At 41.7% G+C, this 26,297-nt stretch overlaps 1 protein-coding gene across 1 annotated transcript in view; it reads left to right on the forward strand.

Moving 5' to 3' along the window:
* The window catches only part of XPNPEP3 (X-prolyl aminopeptidase 3), a 76,042-nt gene that overhangs the window by 45,991 nt on the left and 3,754 nt on the right, over positions 1-26,297 (forward strand). Inside the window, exons 5-9 of the mRNA XM_004700272.2 lie at positions 2,675-2,737; positions 4,660-4,773; positions 9,953-10,038; positions 23,327-23,507; positions 24,977-25,097. Coding sequence (XP_004700329.1) covers positions 2,675-2,737; positions 4,660-4,773; positions 9,953-10,038; positions 23,327-23,507; positions 24,977-25,097 — 565 coding nt within the window. The remainder of the gene's footprint in view (positions 1-2,674; positions 2,738-4,659; positions 4,774-9,952; positions 10,039-23,326; positions 23,508-24,976; positions 25,098-26,297) is intronic.

The following is a 26,297-nucleotide window of genomic DNA, read 5'->3' on the forward strand; positions in this document are numbered from 1 at the left end:
CTCATTTTCCTCCCCCTCCCTTCCTCTGCCCCCCTCCCCCATGCACCCTTGATAATTTATAAATTATTATTATATCTTATATTACACTGCCCGGCGTCTCCCTTCACCTACCCCTCTGTTGCCCATCCCCCAGAGAGGAGGTTATATGTAGCTCCCTGTGATCAAGGTATGTGTTGTTTTGCTGTGTTTATTTTTAAGAACAACAAAATAAAACTTAAAGAGTATAAAAACTCTTAGAAAAAACAAAGGGACAAATCTTTGGGACCTTGGATCTGGCCATGTATTCATAGATACACCAAAAGCACAAGCAGCAAAAGGAGGAAAAATAAACAGGACTTTTAAAAAATGAAAACTTTTGTGCACCAAAGAAAACAATTGAGTGAAAAGTTACAAAATAGAGAAATATGTGGACGTTATATATATGATAAGGATCTAATATCCAGACTATACTAAGAACTACAATTCAACCCAATCAAAATTATGGGCAAGAAACTTGAATAGACATTTCTCCAAGAAAGATAAAACAACTGGCCAACAAGTACATGACAAGCTGCTCAACATCATTAGTCGTTAAACCAAAGCCAAACCCAGTGTCATGAGTCAATCCAACTCAGTCACCCTACAGATTTCCAAGGCGTAAATCTTTACAACCTCATCTTTCAGGTGGATTTGAACTGCTCGCCTGTGCTAGTCCAGTGCTTCCCTGATAGCACAGTGCCACCAGGACACCTTCCATTAGCACAAATATGAATCCAGTAAGCACCACTTCACAGCCTCTAGGCTGATTATGGAAGGATTGATGGTTGTGAGAGGAATTCTTGTGCATTTTTTATTTGTTTTATGTAGGAGAGCCAGGTTTGATCCTAGACAGCATACCGCACACACAGCTACCACTTGTCTGCCCACGGAGGTTTGCATTTTGCTGTGTTTCTGCCCAGGTTTCAGCAAAGTTTCCAAACTGAGACAGACTAAGAAGAAAGGACTGGTGATCTGCTTTTGAAAATAACCCAAAGAAGGCCCTATGGATCATCTCCAATCTGTATCCAATCGTGGGAATGACACAGAACCTGAGAGCATTTCATTTCTGTTGTACAAGAGCTTGCCATGAGGCTGATCCAATGGCAGCCAGCAATAACAACAGATGCTGTTATCCCTCAACCTCCCACCCCTAAAAACCAAGTATTGGCGAGGATGTGGAGAAATCAGTACTCTCGTCCATTGCTGGTGGGAATGTAAAATGGTGCAGCTACTGTGGAAAAGAATTTAATGGCTCCTACAAGCGTTCAATACAGAGTTGTCGTACCCATCGTCATCAAGTCCGTTTCAACTTCGAGCAGTACTGTAGGACAAATAGAACTGCCGTGTGGCGTTTCCAGGGCTGCAGGTCTGTGTGGAAGCAGACTGCCACATTTCTCCACAGAGTGGCTGGGGCTTCTGAACTGCTGCCTTTGCAGTTAGTCAAGCATTTAACCCAATGCACTACAAGGTTGTAACCCACGATTTAACTCCTGGGTATATATGCCCACACAATTTGAAAGCAAATCCTCAAGCAAATCATGTTACACAAATGTTCACAGCAACATTATTCACAGTGGCAAAGTGTGAACGTAATTCAGATGTCCATCAACAGATGAATGGGTAAACAAACTGTGGTTAATACGTAGAATGAAATCTTATCTGACCATAACAAGGAACAAAATACTGATACATAATATGATGTGGGTGAAACAAAAATAGGCAAAGCAAAAGAACCCAGACAGAAGGTCCTGTACTTTGTGGTGTAATTTGGCTGAAAGTAGAATAATACAAAGATGCTTACATGTCATTACCGATGGCTAACATTGTGAAGAATGGGACTCTGCATCATGCTCACATGGAACCTGTGCATAGGCCAAGAAGGGACCATTCAAATAGAACAAGAGGATACTGCGTGGTTTAAATAGGGAAAGATAAGTGTCAGTTGTATTCTTTCACCATGCTTACAGTGCGTACTCAGCGACTAACCAAGAGACTGGATTGTGTAAAGAACATGACACCAGGATTGAAGGAAAACTCACTGACAACCTGTGATACGCAGATGACATAAAAGCTCCCATAAGGAGCACAGCCTTGGAAACCCTACGGGACAATCTACTCTGCCCTATAGGCTCTCTGAGTTGGAGTCAACTCAGTGGCAATGGACTGCATATAGCCCACTGGTTCCCAACTGAGGGTGATTTTGTTCCCCAGAAGACTTGGCAACATCTGACTGTCCTGACGAGGGAGTGCTCCTGACATCCCATATTGCACAGAACAGTCACCCACTACCTACAATTATGGGACCCCCAAATGACAGCAGTGCTGAGGTTGAGAAGCCCTCCTATAGAACAAGCATTCCAAGGCTGCAGAAAAATTATACTCCTTAATACATGTGTTTTTTCATACAACTTACTTTAGCATTCAATGTATATTTTGAATGGCATGGTTAGTTGTCCTTCTATAAATCTGTTATGAATCATCTATTCCTGAAAGCTTGTTTCCTGAAATGGTATGTTATTAGACCCACTAAGTCACAACTTGAGATAAATAATTGGAGGGAACCATCATTTTCAATTGTGTCCCAGAATTTTGAATGTCTGATCAAGCATCACAGTAAATGAGACTGGTCTTTTCATCTTGCTTTCTTGCTTTGCAGGCTTTTATAGAGACCATGTGTACCAGGAAGGCCCCCGTGGAGGAAGCCTTTCTGTATGCCAAGGTGAGTTAACTTGTTGGGAACAGTGAAATCATTACATTGATTGGCAAATGGCATCATGGAAGTGACCAGGATGTCAGTGGAGGACTTTGATCTTAAATGCCTCTGGTGATCCATTAGATGAGTCTTTATTAGGTGAGCTTTCACAATTAGATGGAGAAAATTGCACAGTATAACATGAAGACAAAGACCCACACAAAGGTAAGGCGAGAGGAATAATGTCTGAGTGAAGGAAGAGAGTCCGAGGTGGTGCCAGAGAGAGTGGCAAACGCCTGTGAGCCTCCAGCTCTGTCCTCACATGTCCTGACAGTAGTGGAATTTACCATTTACTGAGTACCCTCTTCACTTTTTTCAGCTCACTTACTGAAAGTCATATGAAAGATTGATGTTAGTGCCGTGTTGTTAGGGAAATAACATTATATACATTTTTCATATTGCGCACTGCCTTATTTTCCTAAGTGTACTAATTTTTTTTACATGGTGTTACTCTAGTTTCTTTCTTTTTGTCCAATCAAAGGGTTCAATATTAACTCTCTTTCTTGACACCCAGTGGCAGAGATTTGCTTCACCAACCTCCCCCCTTGAGTTTCTGAACCAGTTCCTCCCCCAGATGGACTCTCTTCCCACCTTGACATCATTTTCCCTAATGCAGGAAGAAACCACTTCTTCCACCTAGGAAATGGCACTCACCTGGGCAACTAACTGCCCAGTGAGCCAGACGTGTTTACACTAGAGGCTTCTGCACAGTTAGGACTGGGGAGTATAGAGGATAAAGACCAGGCTTACTGGTAGGATGGAGATGGATGGAATCCCTGAGACTCTGCTCCTTAGCCACTCTTCAGGTCTGGAAGTGTACTTACCCCCGTAGCCTAACTCAGCAGACAAGCTGCACAAACCTTGAACAATGTCAACCATACATGATTAAAAGGGGGCAATGCAACTCTTCCTTACAAATCCAGCTAGACCGAGGATGCACACTGGTACAGATAGGAACTGGAAACACAGAGAATCCAGGGCGGATGATCCCTTCAGGACCAGTGGTGAGAGTGGCGATACCGGGGTGGGATGGAAAGGGGGAACCGATTACAGGACCTACACATGACCTCCTCCCTGGGGTATGGACAATAGAAAAGTGGGTGAAGGGAGACGTCGGACAGTGCATGATATGACAAAATAATAATTTATAAATTATCAAGAGTTCTTGAGGGCAGTGGAGCAGGAAGGAAGGGGGCAAAATGAGCTGATGCCAGGGCCTTAAGTGGAGAGCAAATGTTTTGAGAATGATGAGGGCATTGAATGTACAAATACGCTTTACACAATTGATGTATGTATGCATTGTGATAAGAATTGTATGTGCCCCCAATAAAATGATGATAAATAAATAAGTAAAAGGGACAATGTTTGCTCAGAAGGCGGGGGTAGGGGGCAGTTTAAAGACTAATGTACAAAACAGTGACCTTATGTGATTGTATCTTTGTATGCAGCCCTTCTTACACTCTCAGGGTCCTCTTTTGACTCTTAGTAGTCATAGGGAATTTAGAGAGCACTCAGAAGAGACTTAGTAATGGGATTAAATAATAAGACTGGTGAGAGAGAAAAAAGTACAGCATATACTGAGCATAAATTAAGCATGTCTACCTGCCATCCAGTCAATGCTGTCTCATAGTGACCCTATAAGACAGGGTGGAACTGCCCTTGTAGGTTTCTAAGACTAACTGTTGACAGCAGTAACAAAGCCCGGCCTTTCTCCCAGTTAAGCATGTGGGTGAGAATAAAAGAAATGCACTGAAATTGCAGCATCAAAAGTTTGTCCAAGCATGATGGATAATGTAGCAGTCCTGATGCGAGGTATGGGCTGTTGACAAGAGCCTGGCTTGGGCAGACCCTTCAGAAAGCCTTCTGTCATGTCTTGTTGTCTTTTACAGTTTGAATTTGAATGCCGGGCTCGTGGCGCAGACATCTTGGCCTACCCCCCTGTGGTTGCTGGTGGCAATCGGTCCAACACTTTGCACTATGTGAACAATAATCAGCTCATCAAGGTACACAGAGTGCCCTCTCCTGTTGCTCTGCTTCCTCTGGGGCCAGGTACACCTCGCCCACTCCTAACCCTCAGCTTTCACACGTTAACTGCCATGTGTAGAGACATTGTTTACATAGAATGCATCATCTCATTGGATCCTTACATTGGCACTCTGAGATAGGAGTAGTTATTAGCATGCCTAGAAGTCAAACCCACTTCCAACCAGCCGATTCTGACTCATAGTGAGTCTATAGGACAGAGTAGAATTGTTCCCTTTGAATTTCTGAGGCTGTACATATTTATGGTAGTGGAAAGCCTCATTATTCTCCCATGGAGCAGCTGGTGAGTTTGAACTGCTGACCATACAATTAGCAGCACAGCATGTAACCCACTATGTTACCAAGGATCCCGTTAGTAGATGAAAGTAAACCTAAAAAAGGAAGCTGCTCATTTGTTAGTCAGGGCCAAGTATGCTACCCAGTGGATTCTGTTCATTTCAAAATATACAATCTCTATGGACTTGGGCGGACAGTGTGTATGATTACATTGCAAAATAAATTGATGCTGAGAGAAAGCAGATCACTGGGCATTGCTGTTAGGATTGGATGGGAAGAGGGATGGAGATGTGGTTACATGGGTGTGTGCATTCGATACAACTGTTCTAATGCTACATACAGGCAGTCCCCAAATTGCAAACATCTGCCTTACAAACAACTCTTACTTGCCCTTTAATGCAGGGTTCTTATCAGTTCTCCAATACCAACAAATTAAAGCAGGAACAAAACCAAATTGATACAATTTGGGGTATTAGGAAAATATGACAGGGGTCAAGTCCTGGAACAAGAGACTTGGAAGAGGCCGGATGGATGGGAAAGATTAGTGGCAGGCTGTGCAGAGCTACACACATGCACAGGGTCCCTGCTCTGGTGGCGCTGTCAAGAAAGTGTTGGACCATTAACCACCTGGTCGCAGTGGTTCAAACCCATCGGCTGCTTTAAGGAAGGAAGCTGATTCTATCTGCTCCCATAAAGATTAATAGTCCTGGAACCCCTATGTAGAATCAGTGTGAGTCAGTATAGACTCAATGGCAATGGAGTATTTTTGCTGTTAGATAAATTTGCTCTCACTTGGAAATCCTCTAGCCAGTTCCTACTTACAACAAATTCCTCATCACAATCACCTTCACTTGCTACCTGTACTGCTTTTAAATCATCTCAGAGGCCTTGAGCCTTTATTAGCTCTCAGTAAAAATACGTGCACCTGTACTCACTGACCTACAAATTCTTAAAACCACAAGGTAGGAAGAGATCGCATGTGCAAATTGGGGACTGCGGTACTTAAAGATCTATGCATTTTACTGAATGTAAGTTATACCTTCAAACATTATTGGCTTTAAAAAAATCTCACCAGAGGTTTGTTGGTATTTTATCTTTTACAGCTAACTTTTGGTATTGTTGAGCCTTTTTGTTTTATCATTGTTTTCTCTCTCATTGCTTTGTGCCCTTACCTTTATTATTTTTACACTTCTTGTGTTTATTTATTGCTCTTTTTCTAGCATGCTTAAGTCATCAGTTTTTGTTTGTTCTTTTCTATTCTAAGTATTAAAGGATTTTCATTATAGTCCTTAAGTTTTGTTGTTGTAAATTGTATATTAAGAACAGTACAATATACAGTTATAATAATAATAATAAAAACCCAAGTATTCACCGTCAAGGATAAGAAAATATTACACTTACCATAGTGACCTCTGGATATTTCCAGTCACATCACCCTTCCTGCCTTCCAGAGAATACATTGATCATAACTTTGGTTGTAATCATTGCTTTGCCTTTGTTTGTTTGTTTTAATGGTTTGACCACTAATGTGTCTACTCCTGAATAATATATTATTCAATCTGGGATAACAGAAATAAAAATAAACCCAACATTATAGGGAGAGAGCAGTATTGCTGTGAGGTGAAATTGGCCCAATAGAAAATAAGTTGAAAACTTAGAGCTTGTTGTCAGCTTCAGCTCTATGAGAGCTTATAATACCCACTTTGGGGAAAGTCAGTGGACAACGTCGTTACTAAGCCCCGAGAAACACAGGACAGTACATCCAGAAGGGTTCCAGTGTGGTCCAGCCCCTTGGCATCTGGTGGATACTCAGAGAGGACAGCATGGCATGCCTTATGTTGTCTGCCTGTGTGCTTACCACTTAAGAATAGGTCAAAGCGCCCCACTATTGCCTCTTACATTCTTTATGTGGCCTTTTGGGGATCACCTTACTTCTGCATTGAGAGCATCATTTATACAAATGTGTTTGATACAAATGATGTATGGACAGTAGCAGGGTATGGGGGATAGCACTTGCTGTCAGAGTTTTCTGAGCATACATTTTTAATGTCAACCATCTTCTTGATTGCTTGGTCACCTTCAGGAGAGCTATCTGCTTGGTCGCAGGTTTGATGACAATAGGTAGTATGAAAACCTTAAACTGTGCCTCAGTTTCATCGTCTGAAACATAGATATAGTAGTACCTATTTCATAAGACCATAATTCAAATTGAATTTGCATTTGAATTCAATGGTATTGATGAAGAATATTGAAAGTATTCTTTCACTGTCAAAAGAATAAATAAATTTGTCTTGAGAGAAGTCCAGCCAGCATGCTCCTGTAAGAGCCCCCAATAAAATGATTTATTTTCTTTTTAAGAAGCATCCTTTAGATCAGGGGTATCAAACTGGCAGCCCTGAGGTAATTTTTTGTGGCCCACGATGCTCTGAAATAAAATGTAATGAGGGAATTATGTGTACGGTATTGCCTTATTATCCCCTAAGTGCTATTTTCTTCATAACAACTTTTTCTATTTGCATTTTATTTCAGAGTATCGTGGTCCACAAAAAATTACCTTGGAGGGCTGCATGTGGCCCGCGGGCCGCAGTTTGACACCCCTGCTTTAGATCACAGGAGCTCTGGTGGTCTAGTGGTTACACTTGGGCTGCTGGCCACAGAGTGAGCAGTTTGAAACCACCATCTGCTTTATGGGAGAAAGAAAGGGCTTTCTACTCCCATAAGGAATTCTAGGAAGTCCACAGGGGCACTTCTGCCCTGAGCTATAGGGGTCCCTGGGATTCAGAATTGGCTCTATGGCTATGAGTTTGGTTTTGGTTTGAATTAGATCCTAGGTTCCCACACTTATTTGGCCTACTGCTCCTTCTCCAGAAAAAATACTCAGCACACCTCACCCCACCCCACCACACACCAGCCAATGAAAAACGTGTATATATTGTATTTAACAACTACTCTCTTATAAAACTACTGTATTATATCATGTATAAATCCCATGATTCTGGATTTTTTGCAGTCCCCTGGATTTTTCTAGTGCCCCGAGGGATCGCCCACTTTGAGAAACACTGCTTTAGATGGAGGTCTGTGGCTAATAAAACTGCTTCCTTTTTTTTTTTTTTTTCTCCCTACTGCTTCCATTTTTGTTTAGCTAAGAATATATTTTATTCCCTATCTTGAAAACTGGGCATGCCAAAACAAAAGCAAAAATTAGTCCTATGTTAACAGTTATTTTCACTAATAAAGTTGAATATTTTATTCCTATTCTCTTACTTTCAGTGTTGTTGATTTTAAAAACACAAAGAAAAAGAATAATAATTATCCTTGGCAGGAAATCTTTTTTCTCTTGACCGCTTGTAAGATTGATGATCTATCTTATCTTTAGAAGGGTGTTAGACTTTCTCATTGGTTCTCTATAAGCTAATTTCTCTTTCATAGTTCACTTTACCTCTCTTTGTCACATTCTAGGTACTTTTGGTAAATCTGTCTTCTAGGAAAAGCTCTGGCTTCAGCATTCAGGCTACTAACTTCCTCGGCTATGTACTGTAATGCTTGCTTATCACTACTTCCAACTCTAGTTGAAGTTCTTGGGTTGTCTGTTTTCAAGAGACCCTTTCTGCATCTTTAAGGGCAAAAACTCAACATTTCAATATAACATGACAAGTGGAAAGATATACCCCAAAATGTCTACATTTCTTACTTGTATTATGACAGAGGAGCGTAGAGAAAGCAATACTCCAAAATTAAATAGTACGAGTAATTGTATTTGAATCAGGGTCCCAGATTCAAAATTGCATAGGTTTATATGATTATTAATGATATTGAGAACATTTAGGATATGTTCATGGAATTTATAGGCCCTCTGGTAGCAATGGTTCAAAACCACTAGCCACTCTCTGAAAAATGAGGCAGCCTACTTCCGTAAAGATTACAACCTTAGAAACTATTGGTATGATTTTATTCTGTCTTGCAAAGATCCCTATGAGTTGGAACTGACTCAACAGCAATGGTGTATACTTTTGTGTCTAGTAACTCACACTTGAGCAATCTCGCTGTACAGCTCCTGCACCTATCCTCTCTGTAGGACTGCCTTTTTGGAGCCAGTGTGTGTGTGGGGAGGTCAGATGCGCAGGCATTCCCTCCCTTGAAGGCAATCAGTTGCCAGACTGCTGTCTCATCCCACCACAGGGGTGGGCCTGCTCCCTGCCTCTGGGGACAATGGACAGGCTCCTGTAGGAGGGGTTTGCACCCTACTGATAATGGTTCCTATGGAGACCCAGAGACCACCCTCTCACTGCTGTGTAACCTATAGTGCAACTCCTCCCTGTGTCGTATGTCTCTACCTGTAATTAGTGGGCTGGCTTGCCCCCAAAAGGTATATAGGTGTGAGTCAGCAATATAGAGCTCGCTCTGACTCTGAGCTCCTTGCTGCTCACTCCCTGGTCACTCCCCTTCCCCTCCTTCCCTTCCCCTCTCTCCACGTGGACCACCAAGCTGGGCTGAGGTGAGCAATGGTACCATGTAACATGCCTGACTGTATTATTGTATTATCTCTCATGCTCTTGATGACTTTAATATAATGCTTATATATCTCAACCGTACAATTGTGCATTACTGAACCCGTTGAGTAGTAGTAGTAGCAGCTAGTGGGGGCTGGCCCTCCACTCCCCCGCGCCATCTTTTTAATTTAATACTACAAGTGTGGATTCATTAGGCAAGGTTAGGTGCTGTTTCTTGTGAGCAGAAACAAGAAGTCAGTCTTCTTGAAATCAGCTTTGTAAAATATGAAAGCCACCAAGCATTTAGTTGAGAAGGCAGAACAACTTAAGAGTCATGAGGTCACCCACTTGACCCATCTTCCTTTTGTTCCAGGATGGGGAGACAGTGCTTCTGGACGGTGGTTGTGAGTCTTCCTGCTACGTGAGTGATATCACCCGAACCTGGCCTGTCAATGGCAGGTAGGGCTTCTACAGAGTAACTTGTCCCACTGGTGTTTAGGAATGTAGGTTGAATATGGATATATATATATATAAAACTAAAGCAACATTCGGGCTTCCTTTAGTTTAGGTTACTTACCTTTGCAAAGTTCTTGATTATTTTTCCAAGACTGTTTTTAGCTTAGTATATCACAGGTGTAGGCACCTTGGAACACCCAGTTGGTACACAGACATACTTTTTTATCTGATGATTTTGAAGTTTATTTTTCTCTGATTACAAGAGTAATATTTGGGTTATGATAAATTGGTTGTTGGATTAACCCTCCACAGAGAATACTTATAAAATCTGGGCAAGACATTAAAAGCAACTATCTGAAGGTACCAAAACTGGCCAAGTCTGTCCTGTAAAGAACTCTAGTGAGTTAAATGTAAATGGTTAGGGCTTTTTGTCCAAGGGCACTCCCTAATCCACAGAGCCAAAGCAAGCCATAGCGTTCTCAGCTATAGGTACTTGATGCCAGAAGCAAATAGAGTAGCAGACTGAACAGACTTAGAAAAAAAGTGTGAGCCAAAAATTGTATGTGCCATAAAACCCCCTCTCCATTACTCTCATGAATAATGAACTATTTAAATTTAAGTTCGTCAGAATTGTTTTATAGTTAAGACTTTGTTCTTCAGTTTTACAGGCCACATCTCAAATACTCAGCATCACATTGTGACTATTAGATACTTCTCTGTCTCCCATAGTATTAAGCATCTCTCTTCATATGATCAGGTTTAATAATTCATTGCAGTAGCCACATAGAATTCACAGGTGAAGCTTATGATGATGGGGTTTATTATGGAAGTTGACAGATTAAAATACAGGTGAGAACTGCTCGGGACACAGTTGCTCAATTCAGCACAGTTTGTTGTCTGCCGTGCCATAAACCAGCCTCTCTCTGGCCCTCAACCTCTTGGCCTGGCCTCTGCCCTACACAGGCAGTGTGACAAAGCTCTTTGAGGGCTGGCTGTTAAATGTCCAAAAGGCATGCCACTCTACTGAAGCCTCAAACCCAAGGCTCGCAGCCCAGTGTCAAGAATCAGCAAGCTCAGCTTTACTTGACTCTCATGCTTTGGCTCCTGGTTCTACTGCTGCCGCTCCTCTGCTACTCCTCTGGTGTCAGTGCTGTCTCCTGGATCAGGGAAGTTCAATGTGCAAGGATCTCCGTGTCTAAAAGGCGAGTTCCACTTCTGGCTCTGCTCTCTTCCTGGTAGTGAGATATCCCCTCTCCTGCGCCAGAAATGGCTGATTTTATATTCAGCACAATTATCCCTGTTAATAGTCACTCACAGCTGAATCATCTAATCCAGTGGTTCTCAACCTGTGGGTCACAACCCCTTTGGGGGTCGAACAACCCTTTTACAAGGGTCACCCGATTCATAACAGTAACAAAATTACAGTTATGACGTAGCAACAAAAAGAATGTTATGGTTGGGGAGTCATCACAACATGAGGAACTGTATTAAAGGGTTGTGGCATTAGGAAGGTTGAGAACCACTGAATTCTAATCCAATACCTCGTCTTCTTACCCAAGTCTATAAGGAAAACAAAGATCATTTGGTGGGAGTAACAAAGGCTTTGATAGCTGGAAGAGCATATTAAAAAATTCACTATATTAGACAACCTAGGTATAGAGCATTTCCATCCTCACAGAAAGGTTTATTGGACTGTCTTGTACTAGGAAATGAGTGTGAGACCACCAAAATGATTAGCAATACACTGATCTAAGAAATAATGGTAAACATGGTTAATAGAACTGAGACTAGATGAAAATAAGAAGAGGAGAGTGTTGTACGAGGGCACGTCATCATTTTGGTACTAGCGTTCTAGTTCATATAGGCACATGTTTATGCAAAACAAAATGCACCAAGCATGTCTCAGAGATCAGTGGATGGCTGCAGACAAGTTCTCTCAGTGATACACTTGTCTTCATCTCATTGGGTTGCCTTCCAAAACAAGAGTGCTTGTTTGTGCCACAGGAAAAAATGATTTGGAGGTCAATGCAAATGTCAAATTTTTGACAAAACTCATACCACTTTCCCAAGTCATTGAAGCTTTGCGATAAGTTTATCGTAATACTGCCCCACATAAAAACAACAGTTCTCAGATAGATCGAGTTCTAAAGATTAAAAAGACCTCAGAGGTGAGCCAAGAGAGGTAAGACTTGAATGAAGAAACTGTAGCTCAAGTCCAGAAACTGATGGAAGATGACCAGAGAATTACCATTGATTACCACGAGCTGGGACCGCACATGGTTTGACATGTCAAATTTTAAAGAAGCATCGTAGCCTCTTTCAAAGCAAGCATTCGGCTCAGTGGTACCCAAAGTGTTACCTGAGGATCAGCTAGCTCAAAGAGCAGGGCTTTCCATCTGTCTTTTAAGCAAGATCCAAGCTATGGAAGATGATTTTATGAAGTAAATCATAACTGAAGACTCGTCTTGGATTTACCCATGCAGTTCAGACAGGCCCTAATCAAAACAGTGATTTCAGAGGGTTTTCACTAAGCCAGTTAAATTCAAGACAGAGATGTCAGATCAAAAGGTTATGGTGACTATATTCTGGGGCTTCCAAGGGATAATCTTGATAGATACTTTAGATAAAGACTGATCATGAGGACTTTATTATAATGAAGTTTTAAGATAATTAAAAACTGCATTGGTGAGAAAAAGGAAAGTTGGGGTTTTTTTTTTTCATCCTGGCAATGCACCTGCTTGTTCTTCAAGGTTAGCCAGGGCTAACAAATCTGTGAGAATTTTGTTGGGAAACCAAAGGAACATGAGTCGACTCCCTCAAGAATACCTAAAACTGGCATTTTGTTGTAGTATGAGTCAAAACCACAGACTTACTAGAAGAAAGATTAGGGAGATGGAAACACCACCTTCAGAAATTTACAGACCTAGATGGGGGATGTATTGAGAAATACTAGCTTTTCATTTAATAAAGGTTTCTGTGCTTTTATTGCAATGTTGTTTTTTAATTTATCCTGATCTGTAATGACTATGTGATCTAATATTGTAGAATAGTGTAACTATTTTTAAAATGTAAAAAATTTAAAATGTGGAACAATAAGAGCATATTTAAGAATAGTCTTCCATTATTCGTCCCCCCTAGGAGGGGGTTCTAGGTTGATCCTTTTGATCAATTCTTTTCTCCCCCCACACTCCCCTAATCCTCCTGGTATCTCTACTCTCCTTGGCCCTGAGGGGTTTATCCTGGATTCCCTGTGCTGAGGGCTCTTATCTGTAGCAGTGTGCATGCTCTGGTCTAATCCAATTTGTAAGGTAGAATTGAGGTCATGATAGTGGGGTGAAGGAAGCACCAAAGAACTTGAGGAAAGTTGTATGTTTCATTGTTGCTACATCGCATCCTGACTGGCTCATCTCTTCCCTGTGACCCCTCTGTGAGGGGATTTCCTATTGTCTACAGATGGGCTTTGGGTCTCCACTCTGCACTCGCCCTCATTCACATTGAAATGAGTTTTTGTTCTCAGTCTTTGATGGATGCTACCTGATCCCATCGACACCTCATGATCACACAGGCTGGTGTTTTTCTTCCATGTGGGCTTTGTTGCTTCTCAGCTGGATGGCCACTTGTTTACCTTCAAGCCTTTAGCACCCCAGGCACTATATCTTTTGATAGCCGGGCACCATCAGCTTTCTTCACCACATTTGATTTTGCACCCATTTTGTCTTCAGCAATCCTGTCGGGACGGTGGGAGAGGGTTGATGTAGGATGATTAAAGAGATGGAAAAAATAATCTATAACTTATCAAGGGTTTTTGAGGGAAAGATATGGAAAAAAATAATCTATAACTTATCAAGGGTTTTTGAGGGAGGGTGGGTGAGCAGGGGACGGAGGGTGAAGAAATGGGGAGCTGATATCAGGAGCTCAAGTGTATTTTGAAAATTATGATGGTGGCATATGTGCAAATGTACTTGACAGTGAATGAATTTATGGATTGTGATAAGAGCCCCTAATAATTTTTTGGAGGGGTAGTTTGTTATTCAAATAATTATATTGGGGGCTCATACTACTCTTATCACAATCCATCCATCCATCCATTGTGTCAAGCACATTTGTACATTTGTTGCCATCATCATTCTCAAAGCATTTGCGTTTTACTTGAGCCCTTGATATCAGCTCCTCATTTTTCCCCCTCCCTCCCCACTCCCCCCCATGAACCCTTGATAATTTATAAATTATTATTATTTTGTCATATCTTACGCTGTCCGATGTCTCCCTTCACCCACTTTTCTGTTGTCCATCCCCCAGGGAGAAGGTTTTATGTAGATCCTTGTAATCGGTTTCCTAAAAATTTTTTTTTTTTTAAAGAATTGTCAAATGTTTTCAGTAATCATATTATTTACAGTATTTGTATTGTTGTTCTGAGACTGTATGATCCAGGCTAACACATATCAGTAATTGTGAGATGTTTTAATTCCATCATCACCATGTCCTTGAGAATTGGGATTCTCAGTATGGAAGATAAAAATCGAGATTAGTTAAAAGCTCTGTGTCCTCAAATTTGAAATGGAAGTATCAACATGAGATCATGGAACTTTTTCTCTTTGTATGCACAATTATATATTTTATGTGAAATAATACAGTATTAACTCTTACAGATCAGGATAAATTAAAATTTCATATCATAATCGCTCAATAATTAAAAAATCATGAAAGTAAGTATAGCTAAAAAAATCAATAGATGGATTAAAATAGAATACTAAAAAGTATTTTATTAACCCAAAAGAAGAGAGGAAAGAAGCAAAAACAAACAGAATAAGGGAATACAAAACAAAACAAAATATGTACAGGGTATAGCCAAATTAGAAGCATATAGCCATAAGTGCTTATATTAGAAAAGAACAAAGAAAATCTATGTACAGTTTCACTTTACGAAGCTATTAAAAATACGAGCAAATTAACCCAAAATAAGTAGAAAGAAATAAGGCTAGAAATTAACAAAATAGAAAAAAGGGCCAAAAGTAGTTACAATTGACAAAACCTCAATGGTTAATAAAATTAACAAACTCTCTAGCAAAAAAAAAAAGAAAAACAATTATCAGGAATTAAAGATAGGATATCAGTACAAATCCTACAGATATAAAAAATACAGTAAGATAATATTGTGAATAACTCACTCACTGCCATGGAGTTGATGCCAACTCATAATGACCCTATAGGACAGGATAGAACTGCCCCTGTGAGTTTCTAAGACTGTAACTCTCTATGGAAATAGAAAGCCCTGTCTTTCTCCTGCAGAGTGGCTAGTGTTTTCAAACTGTTGACCTTGTGGTTAGCAGCCCAATGCATAACTACTAGGCCACCAAGGCTCCTGTATGTCAGTATATGACTGACAATGATGTAAATCATGTGATGGTTAAGGTTCTGTGTCAACTTGGCTGGGCCAGGATTCTCTGTGATTTGCAAGTTAAGACCTAGTAATCTCCCTGTGATAAGGTCTCCTTAAGCGTAAGGTCTATTTCCAATTTAAGCTAATGCTGTGGAAAAACTTGCGTACTTCTTGCTGGGTCTGGATCCAATATCTGGCTCATCGAATTCCAGTTCTTTGAACATGAGCCAATGGCCTGCTATCTTAACCTGCCGACCTTGGATTCATTTGCCTCTGCAGCCTGAAGCCGGTTGTCTTCCTGTGGATCTTGGGTCTCTCATTCCCCACAGCTATTGGGGTCAGAAGAAGCCTCCAGCCTAACATTTGACCAGTGGACTTGGAACTTGACTACTACAACTGTGTGAGCCATTTTCTTGATGTAAACCTCTGTTTAGAGATAAATATCAGCTTCATTAGGTTTGCTTCTCTAGAGCCCAGCTTAACACAAATGGGACGAACAGATTTCTCGATGAACACATTTCCACTGATTGTGGTACTAGATGACCAAGCCAGGGCACTAAGGTGAGCAAAAGAAACAAAAGACATAAAAATTGTGGAATGTATGTATGGATTGTTATAAGAGTGTATGAGCTCCCAATAAAATGATTTTTTTTAATTGTGGAAAGAATAGGAATTAAAATACACCTACTCAAAGATGAAATGATTGTTTACATATAATATCCTGGGGAATCATAAAAAAACGAGTTAATGCTTCAGTAAGAGCTCAGCATACAGGGTCAATATGCAAATATCTGTTTATATACACTAGCAAAAAAAACATCAGAAAGTATCAAAAGGCATAAAATACTCAGTAATAAATTTAATAAAATGTGTAAAAAATCTCTACAGTGAAAAGTAAAATACTAAGAGAAATTAAAGAAGACCTAAATAAATGGGGAAAGTGTTTATATTCATTAATTGGGAGATTGCATATTATCATGCCCTTCTGTAGGTGCAAAATGGTCATACCAAAATTCCCACAAGTTTTTTCTGTTTCTAGTAAAAATTTTAAAGTTGATTCAAAAATAATATGGAAATACAGAGGACCTAGGATAACCAAAACAATCTTGGAAAGAACATAAATGAAGGCTTTAAATAACCTTCAAGGCTCACTATAAAACTACAGTCTTCAAGTCAGTGTACCACATCCCCTTAGGAACAGATCAATTGGAAAAGAAAAGATAAGTCGATTAGTGGAATGGAATATAGAATCCAGAAATAGATGCACTTACATAGCCAATTGGTTTTAGACAAAGCTTTTGTGGAAAGAAAACTCTTTCCAGGAATGATACCAGCTTCCTGTTTGGGAAAAAAGGATGAATCTCAATCCCTATTCTTCCTACTCAGGCATATATAAAGATTAATTTGAGATAGCTAAACTTGAAAGCTCTTGTGAGGAACAGAAGGATTTCTCTTAAGTTGTCTCCCTAAAATATTTGCCAGACTTAGCTTGAGCATTAGTCAGCGAAAGTAGGTCAGAGGTTATTCTCCTTAACATCAGCCATCTATAGTGGCTAGACTATTAGTCTGACTCACCCCAAATAAGACCCACTCCCTTCTGATAAGAATAGTGGTGGTCTGTTTACTTGCAGGAGATACCAGAGAGGGCAAACCCGCCCAAGGATGTCCAAGGTTAGGTAGCCATTATCAGCTGTCTAGATCAAGCAGACACCACTGTTATCCCACAACAAATGTGGACACACCCCTAGGTCATCCCCCTCCTATTGACTGTATTGCCTATGTCGCTACCCCTCCCTGTGACTTAGGTTATTGTCCGCTATCAGGAGACTTGCATGCCTCCCAGAATAGTAGTTGTCTGTTTTATTATATGAGACATCAGAGTGATCAAACTTGTTCTAGAATGAATTGTATTGCCCCTTTCTGTGATGTATGACTCTGTAATCAGATCCCCCTAAAGTGATATGATGCGTGGTTAGCAATAAATAATGGGGCTCCCTGGTTCTCAGCGGGTGGCTGGCCGAGGGTGGCTGGAGAAGGTGGCTAAGGAGGATGAGGCAGCGGCTTCTTCTCTGGCAACTGAGCCCCCTCCACGAGGACCATCAAGCCTAGCTGAGGTGAGCTATGCTACCATGAATTGCGTCTGACTCCATCCTTTAACTCTCATGCTCTCTATGACTTTACTATAACCTCTACTTATTATCGCTGTACAATTGCGCCTACCGAACCTGTCATGTTTTGTGGGGTTCCCTCTTCCCTTTAACCCCACAAGCTCTGAGATTAGTATCACTACTTGACTGTAGGCAGTGATTTTGTAGATCCTCAGGGAAAGACTGGACTTTCTATTCCCGTGAACAGTTACAGTTTCGGAATCTTACAGGGTTCCACTATGGATCAGCATTAGTTTGATGGCAGTGAGTTTGGCTTGGTTTGGGAGTAGGGAACAAGAATCATAAAGAGCAAAACCAAAATTGATCAGCTTTTGTTAGGTGCCGCCTAGTTGGTGCAACAGAACAAAACACTGCTCAGTCCTGCACCATCCTCACAATTGTTATGCTTGAGCCCATTGTTGTAGCCACGGTGTCAGACCTCTTGTCCAGAGACTTCCTCTCTTTTGCTGGCCCTTGACTTTACCAAGCATGATGTCCTTCTCCAGGAACTCGTCTCTCCTGACAACATGGCCAAAGTATGTGAGACAAAGCCTTGTCGTTCTTGCGTCTAAGAAGCGTTCTGGCTATACTTTTTCCAAGAGAGATTTGTTTGTTTTCTTGTCAGTCCATGGTACCTTCAATATTCTTTTTCAGGACCACAAATCTAATGCATTGATTCTTTAGTTTTCCTATTCACTATCCAACTTTTACACCCATATGAGGCCATTGAAATACCATGGCTTGTGTGAGGCACGTTTAAGTCCTCAAAGTGACCTCTTTACTTTCCAACATTTTAAAGAGGTCTTGTGCAGCAGATTTACCCAATACAATATGACATTTGATCTCCTGACTGCTGCTTCCATGAGCATTGATTGTGCCCCAAGCAAGATGAAATCGTTGATAACTTCATCTTTTCTTCATTTATCATAATGATACCTATTGGTTCAATTGTGAGGATTTGGGTCTTCCTTACATTGAGGTGTAATCCACACTGAAGGCTTTAGTCTTTGATCTTCATCAGCAAGTGCTGCAAGTCCTCACTTTCAGCAAGGTTATGCCATCTGCATGTCACCGGTTGTTAATAAGAAGTCTTCCTCCAGCCTTGATATTGTCCAGCTTCTCTGATGATGTGCTCAGCATACAGATTGAACAAGTGTGGTGAGAGGATACATCCCTGATGCACACCTTTCCTGATTTGAAATCATGCAGTTATTCCCTTGTTCTATTCACACAACTGCCTCTTGATCCAAGTACTGGTTCCACATGAGCACAGTGAAGTGTTTTGGAATTCCTATTCTTCTCGAGGCTATCCATTGTTTATTGGTATCCACACAGTCAAATGCCTTTGCATAGTCAATTTCTACTTGCATAAAGCACAAGTAAACATCTTTCTGGTATTCTCTGCTCTGAGCCACGATCCATCTGACATCAGCAATGTTTCATGTCCTCTTCTGAATCCTGCCGGAATCTCCGGCAGCACTCTTGTCAATGTACTGCAACTGTTGTCAGCAAGATTTTACTTGTATGTGCTATGAATGATATTATTCTATAATTTTCACACTCTGGGTCACTTTCCTTTTAAAATAAAAACTTTTTTTCAATCATTTTTGGGCTTTTATAGCTCTTATCACAATCCATACATATACCCATTATATCGAGCACATTTGCACATATGTTGCCATCATTTTCAAAACATTTCTTTCTACTTGAGCCCTTGGTATCAGTTCACTTTACTCTTCCCCCACCCTCCCTCATGAACCCCTGATGATTTATAAATTATTTTTTCATGTCTTTTGTCAACTGCTGTTTCCCTTCACCCACTTTTCTGTTGTACATCCCCCTGGGAGGGGGTTGGGTCACCTTTCTATGGAATGAATACAAATATGGTTCTCTTCCAGTCAGTTGGCCAAGTGGCTGTCTTCCATATTTCCTAGCCTAGACAAATTAGTGCTTCTAGTACTTCACCAGCTTGTTGGAATATTTATTTCAATTGGTATTCCATAATTTCTTGTAGCCTTGTTTTTGGCTAATGCTTTCAGTGCACTTTGAACTTCTTCCTTTAGTACCATTGGCTCTTGCTCATATGCTGTCTCTTGAAATGGTTGAATGTTGGCTAGCTCCTTTTGGTACAGTTACTCTGTGTATTCTTGCCATCTTCAAAATTGATCAATTAGATTTTATCAAAAGGGAGAAGTTCTTTTTAAAAGACACTCTTAAGAAAATGGGTAGTGGAAACTGAACTAAACCAGTTACTTTCATGTTGATTCAACTGCTACCAATCCGTGTGGTAGAGTAGAACTGTGCTCCAGGTTTTCAATGGCAGGTTGTACAGAAGTAGAATACACTTAAACCATCCTCCATCCAGTTAGAGGTCAAGTGTAATGACTATTTGCACCAGCCTGGGGCTTCAAGGCAAGAAAATACCAAAAGAAAATGTTCACCTGACATATATCTCATAAAAAACATTTCAATAATAAGCTCACAAAGGAACATGTATAAATGAACAATATATATATTGGAAGTGTTCATAGTTTTGTTAGTCACTGGGAAATTCACATAAATCACAATGAAACTCACCCACTAAAATGGATACAATTTAAAAGATAAGCCATGGTGAAAAAAAGATTAGCCATGCTAAGTATTGACGAGGATATGATACACCTGGGACTCTCATACATCGGCCATGGTAATGTAAACTGCTACCACCACTTTGGAAAATGTTTGGTAGTCTTTTTATTTAAAAAAATTTTTTAATGGGTGGGGAGGGAGGGGATAAAATGAGGAGCTGATATCAAGGGCTCAAATAGAAAAATGTATTGAGAATGATGATGGCAACAAACGTGCTTGACACAATGGATGTATGTATGGATTGTGATCAGAGTTGTATGAGCCCCCAATAAAATGATTTTTTTAATTAGAAAAAGAACATTCTGAAATTGATTGTGGTGATGATTACACAACTCTTTATTATGATTGAACTATTGAGTTGTATGATATGCGAATTATATATCAATAAAAGTATTTTAAAAAACAGTTTAAAAAGACTAGCTACCAACATTGACCCAGCAATTCTATATACTTATTCAAAAGAAATGGAGACAAATTCTCAAAATGACTTGCACAAGACTTGTCCGGAGCAGCTTGTTCACTGTGCCTCAAGCTGAAGACAACCTAAATGTCCATCAGCAGGAGAAGGAATGTGCGTATCGGGGATTCATACGGTGAATCCCACTCAACAACTAAAGGGACAAACTACCCGATAGAAGCCGCACTCTCAATAAATGAATAATTCTTTAAGGGTCAGCTCAAAGCTGGTTCCTCTGCAGCATAGGCTGATGATGTACCAAAGAGCCAGCTTTTCCACACTGGTGTGCCACTCCATCATCTCCAGCGTCAACACTCGCATGGGTAGGTTTGGGATTCATAGCAGCATCTCACAGAACTCCCAAACCATACTTAAAGTGGCTCATTAGGGAAGTAATCACTCAGGACCTGGATCAACTTGGAAGTGATAGGAACAACTCGGGATGGAATTCCTTGATCTTCTCAGCTTTTGCCACTGTGGGCCTTCTTGTGCAGCTCTGTGGATCAGCAAGGCCTACCATAGCCTTCTGATAGGGGACTCTACTTCACACTGCTACCCTTCTTCCTGTTGCTGTAATGCCATCTAAAGCTCCTCTGTCTCCGTGTCTCACCTTCAACCAAGTGACAGGGCAGAACGGACCAGTCCTCTCTCGGGAGTTCTTTTAGTTCACTGCCCACAAGTGTTCTGTGTGCCTTATTCACATTAGCAGCAAGCTAGCCAGTCCGTTTGGTGAGTCACAAGCACCTCATTTGCATATCCCACCCAAGACTGTGGCTCAAACCAAACTCCCTGCCACCTATCAAATCCAACTCAAGAGTATCCCAATTGGACAGAGTAGAATTGTCCCCCTTGGATTTCTGAGGCTGTAAATTTTTATGGGAGCAGAAAACCTCATCTTTTGTCTTCAAAGTGGCTAATGGGTTTGAACTGCTGATCTTGGGATAAGCAGCCCAACCTCTAACCTACACCACAGCTTGTAAGACTGACTCACTCACTATGTTCGTGTTGATACTGACTCATAGCAACCTTATAGGACAGAACAGAACTGCCCCATGAGTGTCAGAGACTGTAACTGTTTACTGTGACTAGATGAGCCATATTAAGTCATTAACTGCATCACAATCAGTAACTCACATAGATATTATACTCAGTGAAGAAAGCCAGACATGAAAAGTACATACAAATGAGTATTACCAAAGCAAACCCAAACTCACGCCGATGCTGACCCTATAGGACAGGCTAGAATGATCACTGTGAGGTTCTGAGACTGTAACTATTAATGGGAGTAGAAAGCCGTGTCTTTCTCCTTAGGTGCGGCTGGTGGTTTTGAACTGCTGACCTTGAGGTTAGCAACACAACACACAACCACTACACCATCAAAGCTCCCATATGAGTTTAATTCTGTTTTTAATTCCTGTGATAGGCAAAACTATTCATCTAAGGTGAAAATAACCAAAAGACAGTTTGCTTCTGAGGGGGAGAGAATTGACTGAAAAAGTATATGAGGAAACTGAGGAGATGGAAATGTTCTGGATCATTATTGGGCTATGGATACTAAGATGCATCTGTTTGTCAAAACAGTGTGATTCAGATGTTTGTGTTTCAGAGGAATTTGAGTATTAAAATAATTATGATTGTTTAATAATAGAGTGTTGTGGTCACTGATGCAAGCATAACCATGCTGACTGTGTGTACTTGGAAGGTGGGTATGGTCATTGATTGCCTTTGTACAACATAGTGCCATCCTAGGGAACATTTAAATTGTCGAGTACTTGACAATTTGGAAAATATTACAGTGACCATATTTATACATGTATAAGTAAACTTTTTGAAATAGTTTTACGATGGATTCTTAGAAGCTCTGAGTATATGAACATTTCTAAACCTTTTGACTTAATTGGCTTATACTAATTTGTACTCCCATCAATGGAGTCTGGGAATACATGTGAGAAACCATTATAACTCACTTTTTTCCCTTCTTTTTTTTCCCAACCGCGTATAAAATTATTATTCTAACAACACGTATATTGTTGTAAGATTCTAGCAGCCAAGGCATTGGCTCGTTGATTCTACCTATCAGAAATGGACCCTGAAGCTTTGTTTTTCGTTATGGTTGTTTTTATTAATAGTAGCCTGTACAGGTTGTCTGTGAATTAAGAGAGATTTGAGTTGATGATGAACCATACTTTTCATATTGTTTTTGTACACCTTATCATTACGATGTGCACTGCATACAGAGTTGTAACCAATTTGCAGATGTTATCATTGTCAGATGTTTACTCACAGATTGAAGATTACATTTATGGAGACACTGATAATAAAAGGCAATGATAAAAACTTAAAAGCTGGGGAGGATATTTTACTTACATCAGAACTGACAAAAGTTATTGGATCAGAAAATCAGGACAGACAGGAGAAAGGGTCATCCGTGGGCCTGGTCGGGGCCTTTGACTTCATTCGTGGCTAGGCGTGTTTTGTAACCTGCTGACCTTCTGAAGGAGACGCTGTCTTACTGCCCTTGAACACCCAGGACATGGTTAAGGGCTTATTGATAATGATAAATAGGTGCTTGTTAATTATCAACATTATCATCATCCTGGGGGTTTTGCTAATCACACTTAGAAGCAAACTTCCTCCAATGTCAGATTATTCCAAATTCTGGTTCTTTGGTTTCCCCAGGTTCACAGCACCTCAGGCAGAACTCTACGAAGCTGTTCTAGAGATCCAGAGAGCTTGTCTGACCCTCTGCTCCCCTGGCTCAAGCTTGGAGAACGTCTACAGCCTGATGCTGACGTTGATAGGACAGAAACTGAAAGAGCTGGGGGTCACAAGGAATAGCAGTGGAACCGATGCCTTCAAGGTACTTCGCTTCTTTTGACCCATTTTCAGCAACACTTGACATCCTCCTTGGGGTCTACCCTCTGTCAAGCTCAAAAGACTTAGAACACGTCCAGGTGGCTCTCCATCGCACAGAGACTGAGATTCAGAGCTCACTCAGAAGGGAATTGGATTTAATGATTTATATTTTGTTGATTCCAACTCCTGGCATCTCCATGTGGTCAGTACCGTCAGTCACCAGATTATGAACAAGTTCTCTCCTACGTCTGTCTTCAAGTCACATTTATTCATAAGTCATAACACTACTATATAGAAAACATACCTTTCTAGGCATCAAAATAAACACTTCACCTTCAAATGGTCGTCATAATGAGCTGGTGCATGTCCAAAAGTAGCAAGCACCCTGTGTTATTCCGAAACACTGTACGTGTCACACAGTTTTTACTAGAGTGGGTGTGGAGGCTTTCACAGCCCAGGGACCGCCTGGGCACCACTCTGCTCCATGGAGTTCTCAGTGGCTGCAGTTTCAAAAGTAGATTGCCAGGCCTTTCTTCAAGGTGGGTGGATTCAAGCCTCCAACCTTTCAGTTAGGCAGCCAAGTGCGCTAACATTTTGTACCCCCAGGGACTCCAAAGCCAAGCTGCCTACATGGATTCAAACAAAGGCAGTCAGTACTTCTTTCTCCCAGAAGATGGCAGCACATTCTAGCTCACGGCTTGAAGCATAACTAGCTCAGAAGTCAGAAAACAAAGTGAAGTCTGGTGCAGACAGGGTGGACAGACAGACACAAGGAGCCGAGGTTCCCTCACAGCCCTTCTGTGGTGGTTCTGACCAGGGAGAGGCTTGCCTGTTGCCCCAGGGTGGTTGCTGGAACAATGCCTTCAGACCACGTCTGCACTCACATTGTCAGTGGTGCTCAGTGAAAATGGAGAGCCTCACCTGTAAGGAAGGATGCTGGGTGCTGAAGCCATGCAGACCACGTGTAGCTCCCCTCCAAGTGGGGCCTCTCTCAATCGAAAAGAAGCTGCAACTGTCCTCCCACCGAGGCTGACACGTCTGACAGAAACGCCCATGCTGGTAGATGCCCAGTGATTACCGTTAGGTCATGTCTCCTGCCCACTCCACACACAGCTGTGAGACACTTCTGGTCTCCAGAGGGGTGTGAACAGTGCAAAGGGCACAATTCTACTAGAGTCACCCACCCCCTCCCCCAAAGAAAAGAGAGCTTCTCAGCTGCCTTGGCTGTAATGGAGTTGCCCCAGTCAGCCCCACGGATACAGTAACCAGGGAGTGGAAGCACAGGTTGGTTAGAATGCCATGACAGAGTCACATCCCAGAGAGGGCAGTTTATCAGGTGTCTGAAGCATTCATCCAAGAAAGAGTTAAACCGAAATGGCAGAAAGGGGGGTGTGGGGGGAAGTGTTGGTATGTGTCTCGCTGGCTTAGGCATGCCCAGCGGTCACTGGTTTAGTAACTGGCAATTGTTTCCAGGCTGCACGAAAATACTGCCCTCACCACGTTGGCCATTACCTTGGGATGGATGTCCACGACACGCCAGACATACCCCGCTCCCTGCCCCTGCAGCCCGGCATGGTCATCACAGTCGAGCCCGGTAAGTGAAGTGCTGGCAGCCTGTGACCCCTGGTGACTCAGAATAATAGTGGGGGCTACAAAGGCAGATGTGGCTGTGCTGGACCTGCCCCAGTATAATTCAGCTACGGGAAACAGGAAAAGGAGCCTCATCGGTGTAGGAGGGAGCCTCACTTATTTTAGATTTGTCTCTAGCTTTCTCATTTAACATCACACAATTTGTTTAATTTGACTTCTCCTATCAACAACAGATGGGGAGTCCTTTCTATAAGTAGATATTAAGAAAGAAATATTTTTTTAAGCCTGCCTCTGCCAGGACCAATTTGTGTACAAGTCTCCCACTTAATAGTGGCTCGGGCTCTGCAAGCTTTCGTGCAGGGAGACAACTCGGGCCACCGCTGCAGATTGCGCAGAGCTGCCCCACACTATCCCACTGCGTGATGTCCGGTGCCTTTCTCTCTCTCTTTTTTTTTTTTTTTTTAGGGAAAAGAAAGGCTTTATTTAGACAAACAGATGCTGTTCATTTCTGTGTTTCTGGACATCAACCAAGAGTTGGTTCTGGTTAAAGGTAGCTGTCCTTCCTCTCTTCTCCACGAACTCTGCCTCCTCCCCTCTGGTCTCAAGACTGGGGCCGTGGAAACTGGAAGTCCCCAAAAGCTTCCTTTGGCGCCTTTCTCATACCAGCCTCGAAGAGTGCTGGGGCCTGGGCAGGATTCTGAAGGTAAATGGTGGCCACCATGGAGTGTGAAGATTGATGTTACAGAACTTGCTTTTAAACATGGAGGCTCTTTCTGTCATGAACGTGGATCTCAAATGTGGGCTCCAGTGTTGTAGTCTCTGAGTTCTAGACGTCAGACACGGAGGCCGTCGTTCTTGTCCCCATTGGAGCCCAGTCACGCGTGCGTTGCTCTCTGTGGTCTGCGCAGCTCATCGGGTCTAGCAGGTACTTGGGTGTTTCCTTAGGCTTTGACCAGACCTTCCTTGGCTGGTCCTTGAGTCACAGAGCAGCATCCATGAGTGTATACAGGGAAGCTTACCGGTTGTTTCATAAGAAAAGACTGCGTATCCCCCGAGAAGAAGTTATTTCAAAGGATGGCACTGAATCCGCAGCTCCGGGAGAAGGATATATCTGACCAGAGCACACAGGAGCAGATGACGGGGGAGGAGGAGAGACTGGAGCACATCCTGGCCCACCAGGCCTTGAGGACGATGAACCCAAATA

Source organism: Echinops telfairi, unplaced genomic scaffold (assembly GCF_000313985.2).
Source record: "Echinops telfairi isolate 266 unplaced genomic scaffold, ASM31398v2 ScPeMD7_2;HRSCAF=8, whole genome shotgun sequence".
In the NCBI taxonomy this organism is placed as follows: domain Eukaryota; kingdom Metazoa; phylum Chordata; class Mammalia; order Afrosoricida; family Tenrecidae; genus Echinops; species Echinops telfairi.